At 36.9% G+C, this 8,712-nt stretch overlaps 1 protein-coding gene across 1 annotated transcript in view; it reads left to right on the forward strand.

Moving 5' to 3' along the window:
• ABCC9 (ATP binding cassette subfamily C member 9) overlaps nucleotides 1-7,959 on the forward strand; it is a 153,974-nt gene extending 146,015 nt beyond the window's left edge. The window contains exons 40-41 of the mRNA XM_027129448.1: nucleotides 859-921; nucleotides 5,580-7,959. Coding sequence (XP_026985249.1) covers nucleotides 859-921; nucleotides 5,580-5,717 — 201 coding nt within the window. The 3' untranslated portion in view covers nucleotides 5,718-7,959. The remainder of the gene's footprint in view (nucleotides 1-858; nucleotides 922-5,579) is intronic.
• The last annotated feature ends 753 nt before the right edge of the window (nucleotides 7,960-8,712 follow it).

Consider the following 8,712-nt stretch of genomic DNA (forward strand, 5'->3'; position numbering starts at 1 on the left):
TAAAACTACCCAAAAAGGTGAAACAGTTTCAAGATTATTAAGAGCCATATATGTGGAGGTGCTAATTTGACATATATATCCTTCTCCGAGTTAAGATAATTTAAAGCAATGAAGTAGTTTCTAATGAAGCCATTTCACTAAGTAAACATAACTACATCAAAATTAGTATTAATTACTAAGTTCTTACAATATTGTGGCTTATTGGAAGGATAGTACTGCCTCAGTAAAGATGAGAGAGAGAGAAAGAGGGAGAATAAGAATGAATTAATTGGTAATAAACCATGTGATTGGAAGAAATAGCTCCTTCACTTTAAGACGTAGGTAATCGAACTTTTTTTCTGGGATAGAGGTAGAATCCTTACCCAGGACATCTTTTAAAATATAATGATAACAATGGTTTGTGGTGGGAGTAAAAATAGTTCCTGCCTGGAATGTACTTTTATGGGTCAAAATCCAAATTTTTAGCATGTACTTTATTTTTTCCTTTTCTGACACAAAACTTAACACTATTTTAGGGTTTTATTAGTTTTGAATACATCCTTTTTATGGCATAACTCAAGTGAGCATTTCCACACCCATTTGGTTTCATTTTCCTCATTCAGTTTCCTGGCAATAAATCTATCAGTAATTCCTAGTTGATAAGCTGAGTTTTATTTGCATTTTGAAGACACTACAGAAGCCAGCCAGAGCTTGCTGCTGGGCACTGCTCCCTGTTAGGCCTTCTGCAGAAGACTTAGCAGTGAGAGTTCTCGGAAGAGATTGGGCATGTTGAAGCCTTGTTCTTAGGGACGCAATATCAATATTATGGCAAGAGAAAGTAGTCCAGAGAAAATTCAGACTCTATTTATTTTTTGGCAGGAAAACATTTTGCAGAAAGTGGTAATGACAGCTTTTGCAGACCGCACCGTTGTTACAATAGCTGTAAGTATGGGCGACAGAGTTGATTTACTGCTCTTTGGTTTTTCTTCCAAGATTCAATATTCTTTATTTTTGAGCAATTAAAATATGTTGAATCATGTATTTCTCTGCTAATATTTCTGTATCTGTACAAAAAAAAGAAACAACAACAAAAAAAGAACAGCTATGGTTTGAAAGCCTTTACACTGTTTTTTTCCAAGCCGTCTGCCCTACCTTCCTCTGCTAGGTTACAATGAAAGAACATTCTCAGTCTCGGGATTCCAGCAGGTCGTGGCCTGTACTTTTTCACCAGATACAGATGGCAGTTCATATGGGATTATTCTTTCTTTTAATAATCGAATTGTCTGATGATCAGTTTCAGAAGCAAAATTCATTGGTTTGACTCCCTAGTCTGCTACTATTTGCACTTAACTTCTATGTTCCTATTTACTTAGCTGTTTGCAAAGAGACAATGAGACAGCTGTTCTGCCTTGCCAGGGCCTTCGTCCTCAAGAGAAGATAATCAAATTGAAAAAAATGCTTAAATCTTTGTAATGCCCATTATAGCTTACTTCAAAGAGGCCATGGTTTTGTCTCTTCCTCTTTGCAGATGGATGGATTCTTATTGACATTTAGGCTTCCATTTAACAGAACTACTTTTTAAATGAACTGCTTAGACATTTTTCCCTCTTGCTGATTCTTTTCTCTTCTTTCCCTTTTTCTTTTCTCTCCAGCACCGTGTCTCTTCAATCTTGGATGCAGGCATTGTTTTAGTCTTATCTGAGGGTATATTAGTGGAGTGTGATACTGTTCCCAACTTGCTCGCTGTCAAGAATGGCCTCTTTACCACTTTGGTGATGACCAACAAGTAGACATCCTGAGCTACTCTGCCAAGTAGGCCATTCTCTGGTAGTTATCTTAGCAACCTCCCCCCAGTAAGGCCCAGCGAAGGCAGAGATTAGAGGGGAGGGAGGTGTTGAGGGAACCAACTACAGGGTATTATTATACAAATCAGTTCAACCAGGGTGCCACCGTGCTCAATACAAATGAGGCACTTGAATGTTTTCAAATGTACACGTGCACGAGAGACAGAGTCGGGAAACCTGGACCCAGATTTACCTCTATCTTAAGGAACACTTTCGCTCTTCCTTGAGGATGTTCTGTAAGCGTCCTTAAAGTACCGTACACGTGTTGCTCCTTACCTGTCCTGAAGAATGCATCGTTTAACTTAATAATTACTTAAGTTTAACAGTTGAGTCATAGGAGTTATGTATGGAGTGCTTGCTTGCGCTTCCAGTTTTGTGAATGATGCATGGGAGAAAGGGTACCCTTTGAAGTGCAGCTTTTTCAGGGTGGCTGGAAATGATTCCCCATCAGGGCCCACCTTCTGTAAACTGGGCCTAAGTAAAAAGAAATCCACTTTCTCTCACTTTCCCAGTGAACTCTGTGATTCTTTCTGCCCTGGAGTCGCTTGATTAACTCATTCACACTAAAGTGTGAATGACTTAATGGGTGAGAGAATTGGCTAACTTGAAAAATGTTTCTATAATATTTCCCAGAATTTTCTCACTGAAGAGATGGGGAGGAAGACCTTCCTGCTCCCCTGAAAAAGGCAGGTTAAAAGGGGAAAAACAGACCTTTGTTTACTCAAAGAACTAGTTTTCTTTACTCTGCATGAAGCATGGTATTTTTGGGTGCTCCCGTTTAGTCAACACCTGAAAGATACTTGAGCATAATTTGTATTTTTTCAACAAAAAAATATGTTCTCTTACCTGATTTCTGTTCTCCTACATTCACTGTTACTTTTCTGTGTACTTGACTATCTTTTACCCATTCTTCCTTTCAAGACCACCAGTGTGGAGGTGGCCACCAGGATACCTAGAGTTCTCTCCCCTGGACACACAGAAAGCTGTAGAGGAGAACAGATTACTGTGGGATCAACTCTTTTTACCAGGCTTATAGGAAGGAGAACTCCACGAATTTGTGGTAGACCCCTTGTACAGCAACCCTCAGCTCTGTTAAGAGTAACTATTTTTCCTTCCCTGATAAAAGTTGTTCTGTTACTTTTGGTAACTGCCGCTGAAAATTGTGGAATAACTTTTAAGATAACTTTCTCAGGCTTCGAAAAAGCAGCGCTCATACCCCAAAATAGTGCATGGCATTTTTTTAAGGAAGGTGATCTATTCTTCGCTCTTGATGAAATTAATTTCTCTGGAGCATTTTGAAAATTTCATCATTGCTATGACAATTGATACCGTACTTCGTCAAGTGAAAAATACTTTGGAGTAATAGAATAAACACTTGATATATTTATTTCTATAGGCCACGTGTTTCAATATTTTTAAAAGTAAACATTATTTTAGAATATCAAGGCAATGTTTATAATATTCTGTTTATGGATTTAGAAGCCAGGTTTTTTTTTAGTATCTATGATATGGTTATTGAAGAACTAATTTTTTTGAAGGGAATGCATAGCAGCTATTAAATAGCTCATTATGTTTATTTTTTTTCTAAATGTATGGGGATGCAAGTGGCTCTGGTCCATTCTCAAAGATAGGTAAACATTATCCTTCAAAGTGTGATAATTCCTAAATATATACCATTCATTACCTGTATTTAGTGAATGATGTAGGTTTGTCTATGGATGTTGAAAATAGTGGTGAATATTCTAAGCAGTCATCTTTATCACATTCCGTATTCATGTTGCTTTTCCCCTCTAGTTGTGAGTGCCAGCCAGGATTGCTCGCTTTTCTGAAAGCATGAGCATTGAGACTACCCCATCTGCATGGCTCAGGGCAAGTGATAAGCCTTTGCTTCTGGGGACGGCTTTAGGCTGGACTTTGGATTGTTAGGAGAAGACGCTTTGGAAGACTGTGTACCAGCTAGAGAGATGATATGTCTAGGTTCGGCAGTCCCATCTTCATACTGATGTTTTGACCTGTTCAGTCCAGGTCCAATATGATGGGCCCTGGCCACCTGTGGCTCTGAGCACTTGAAATGTGGCTGGTCCTATTGAGAGGTGTCGTAAGTGTGAAATACGTACTGGATTTCAAAGACTTAATACTAATAAAAGAAAGTAAAAGATCACATTAATAATTTTTATATTGGTTACATGTTGAAGTAACATTTGGGGTATATTGGTAAAATACATTACTAAAATAAATTCCACCTGCTTCTTTGTGCTTGTAAAATGTGGCTCCTAAGAGATTTAAAATCACACGTGCCTCACATTTGTGACTCACATTATATTTCCGTGGGACAGCACTTATCTTAGCAAGAGTAGTGAAAAGGTCCACGGCAAAGACTTTTCCCTTGTAAATCCTAACGATAAAAAAATTATAGCAGCTGACATTTATTATTTGCTCATATGTATCAGACAAAGTCCTGAATTTTTTTCTACATGGATTATCTCATTTGATCCTCACCACCGTTCTCCAAGGCAGGTACTATGACGATCACCATTTCACTGATGTGAAACGTGAAGCATACAAAAGTTGTTTGTTGCTCGAGGTTGCACAACCAAAACATGAGTCCATTCTAACTTCAGAGCCTTCATTTTTTTTTTTTTTTTTTTTTTTTTTTTTTTTTTGCGGTACGTGGGCCTCTCACTGTTGTGGCTTCTCCCGTCGCGGAGCACAGGCTCCAGACGCGCAGGCTCAGCGGCCACGGCTCACGGGCCCAGCCGCTCCGCGGCATGTGGGATCTTCCCAGCCCGGGGCACGAACCCGTGTCCCCTGCATCGGCAGGCGGACTCTCAACCACTGCGCCACCAGGGAAGCCCCAGAGCCTGCATTCTTAACCATGATGCTAAGAATGACAGGTGAACAATCCTCTAAGTACCAGATCCTCCCAACAAAATGGTGGAAATAGCTCACACTTTGAAGTTAATAAGTCTGGTGTGGTTGCTGGTTCCGCTACTTATTATCTGTGTGATATGCTTTTGCTTTACCTCTATGAACCCCAGCGTTCTCTCCTATAAAGTGGAGAGAGATAACACCCACATTCGAGGAATGTTCTGATGATTAACAAGTATTTGTGTGGCGTACCTAATGTATGATATATGCTCAGTAGGTGGTAGCTTTTATAATGATGAATTACTAACACCAAAGCTTCTCTCCAGATGGTACCATGTGGGAAGAGAGAATGAATGAGTGACAGTGATCTCTAAAGGCAAAGAGACAGCATGCCTACCTAAAGTCCTGGATAATTCTTTTTAACACTGCATGCCAGAATGGACTTCCCCTCATGGTCTTACTAGAATTGAACCACCTTCCAGAGTTCTTCAAATTGTGTGTCAGCCCACGGAATTATTGACTCTACTCAAGAGATAATTTTAGTGTAGATTAAACTATAACCCAACTGGTTCACGATGACTCTTCTTATTTAATTACTTAACAAACATTTGTTAGCCTACTCACGTTTCCGTGAAAATGATGAAACTACTATATTAGCTACACCCAATTAATACAGCCTATATAAGACCATACTGGCTGGTGTTTAAAAGTATGTAAATCAATCATACTTTAAATAAGAAAGAAAAAGAGGGGCTGTGCTTCTTGCACCTCCTGGCTTCCCAAGATAAAGAAATGTCCTTGAATAATCAGTGAAATATGCATTTTCCCTTGCTTTGGCTGGTGTCCTGAAATTTATAACGAATACATTTATTCTTTTCTCACTCACAGCATCGGGTTCACACTATTCTGACGGCAGACCTAGTTATTGTGATGAAGCGAGGAAATATTTTAGAATATGACACTCCAGAAAGCCTCTTGGCCCAGGAAGATGGAGTATTTGCTTCTTTTGTTCGCGCAGACATGTGAAGGAATGTCTTAAAACCATACGTGTATTTAAAATAATGCTGTCATAACGTACTTAAAGGATCATCAGCTTGGCCTTTGGAAAGTGGCATCTTAAACTTTTATATGCTTTTGTGAAGCTTACTTGTTACGTTGTGGAATTTTGTAGTTAGTAACAATATCACTTTACCAGTGAATATTGTGTTTTCTATGTTGACATTTATTCTTCCTGGTTTTTTCTTTTGTCTTGCTTTCCAAGCTATTACTGCTTACTATGTTTATTACTGATGCTTTTTTCTAAAGATTCAGCCACGTCACCTTTAAGAATAACAGGTTGTATTAAAACATGTACTTTAAGTGGTAAATCAACTGCTATGTTTAAGTCTGGTAAATATCTCTCAGGCATAGAAGTTATAATGAGTGTTCAGTATTATTGTACTCTGACTTATAAGAATATATTTTCCTTTTTGTTGGTGTCTCCAGATGTTATTGGAAGAAAATAAGAGGTAGACAGCTTTTCTACTCAGTTAGAAAGTGAAACACTCAAATTCATTATCTGGGGTCTGAGAATATTTTCCGTATTCATTAACATTAGTAATACTGATGCTTCTTTTAGCAGTCTCTTTTTTTCATCTAAATTGTTTCCTGTCACCAGGAAGTCATCACATTTATAATAATGCTGTAAAGCCAAAACCTGCACTAGAAAGATCATGAAAAGAGTTTGAAAATTTGACAAATTATACCCAAGGTTCCATTTTTCCCTGTCTAGTAAGAGGAGAGTTCTTAAGATATCAGGCATATTGTGCCCTTTCCAGACTGAAGTTCAAAGAGTAATTAGGCTCAACCTTTCAGTGGCAGGTCAGCTACAGCTTTTTATGGTTTATTTAATCATTAGATGTGATTATGATCCTCAAGCCCTAAAATTCCACATTATTCAAGATTAGGGAGCACAGGCAAGTGGCCTTATTTTCACAGGATATATGTATACATACATACATACATACATACATAGACATCTGTAGGTGTACATATATATGTAAAACAAGTATCTATTTCTAGGTGGAAGAGTATACTTCTTTTAGACATTTATGCCCAATGGTGTCACACATGTATACATTTGCTCCTGCTCTAATTTTAATGTACATGTGAAAAGTGTGTCAAAAATGTTATTCTAATTTTAATGTGCATGTTCACAGTGCATTAAAATGTATGACATATTAGTATTATGCTTGCTTAAATGTAAATTAATAGATTCAAAAAATATTAAAAGTTACCTTCACTGTCATGCTAGCAGCCAAAGCTTTCTACTGCAATTCTGTACCTGTTTGTATACATATCATTGATTTTCATGTGAGGATCCATGGGCATTGTAAGATTGTGAAGAATTATGATTGACGAAAAAAGAGAATATATGCTCCGTCCCTATAGTTCTGTGTTCAATTTATTGTATTGTGTATTCATGCTTGCCTGATGTTTACCTAAAATAAGTTTCACGAGGATGGACAAAAATGTTCTATGTTATTTAGCTCAAATTGTCACCTTTTGTTGTATATATAAAACTTCATTGGGAGAAAAATCCTCTTATTGTTTCCTAAAAGCTAAACAGAACAGAATCAGTAACTATTGATTTGATCTTGAAAATATTTTCTAAACATTCCACCAATCTCCTCTAAGTATTTCTGGCATTCAGATACTTTGTAAGGCTGAATTTACATGATGCTTGTTACCAAGTTATACCTCAATCTCACAGAGAAACTGGGATTTATCCACTGACGTAATCCCTCACAATATTTGTAAATTCTACTGCTATCCAGGCAACGTCAGTAGAAGCATATCTAATAACACTAAACAGAAAGTCACGTTTACCATTTTTACACCCAAGTGGTCACTCGTTTCCTCATAACTTTTAGTCACTTGAGTGTTTAATTGTTTACAAAACTAAATTGAAAAGTCAAGGATGATTTTTTAAATTGTTTAATCATTTATTGTGTTATATGTATGATCTATTGAATATAGAAATGACTCATCCTGAAATAATATTTTACTAAATAAGTACATATATATAGAAGAAGACCAGCCTTTACCTAATCAAATTTCACATTCACAAATGTTACACTTAATTAACCAAATCGATTTTACCAATTTTAATTCCTTAATATTTGTTAAAAGCAGTAAATACATAAATCTTTATGTGAAAATAGATTCTTGATATTGTTGAGAGAGAAAAAATACTTCTCTTAAAGGATTGTGCATCCTCTACTTTTATGCTACTCCCCACAATCAATATAAAAGTCAACTTCGCTCTAGACTAGAGAAGAGAAGACCCTCCTAAGTAACTGATACTTGAGGTCTGGGACCAAGTCTTGTTTGTCTTTGTACCCTTGCCATAAAATACAAGTGCCTGGACCACAGCAGGCCCTAATAAGTATCGTTGATTGATCCACTGATTAATTTCACCATGTGCCTATAACTCTTCACTTTCTGTGTTGTGTTTACTGTGAAAATATATTGCTTTGGTATTATATAATAAATTACTCTTTTTGTTTGCTTAATTAAGAAGGATGATTATTCTTTCACTTATAATACCATTGGGGATCAATCACGACTGATCAATAGATGTAAATTAACACAGGTTGACAAGACAGTACCTGATCATGCTTTGACAATTTTGTTTCATATCTGCCACAGTCATGCACTTCTTTAGCTTTATATGTAGGCTCTAGGGAAGTTTCCATCAAGTGGAACAACTATATCAATAAGTTTTGTTACGTCTCTAATTAAATAGCTGGATGTCTGGACTTTTCCCCAAGGTTTATTGATCAGTTCTTATGATTGCCTTCCAATATATCTTTTATGACATTTTGTACTACATTCTTTGGAGTTCTGTGACTTATACTACTATAATAATTCCCTTATTAATCCATTATCCAAAGTTAAATGCAATCTTCTAATCTTAGCCTTTTAGAACAAGAAACAGTAGCCAAGAGGCTGTATCCTGTAACTTGTTTAATTTTTTCTT

Source organism: Aethalodelphis obliquidens, unplaced genomic scaffold (genome assembly GCF_003676395.1).
Source record: "Aethalodelphis obliquidens isolate GAN/ISIS:26980383/991018 unplaced genomic scaffold, ASM367639v1 scaffold36, whole genome shotgun sequence".
In the NCBI taxonomy this organism is placed as follows: Eukaryota; Metazoa; Chordata; class Mammalia; order Artiodactyla; family Delphinidae; genus Aethalodelphis; species Aethalodelphis obliquidens.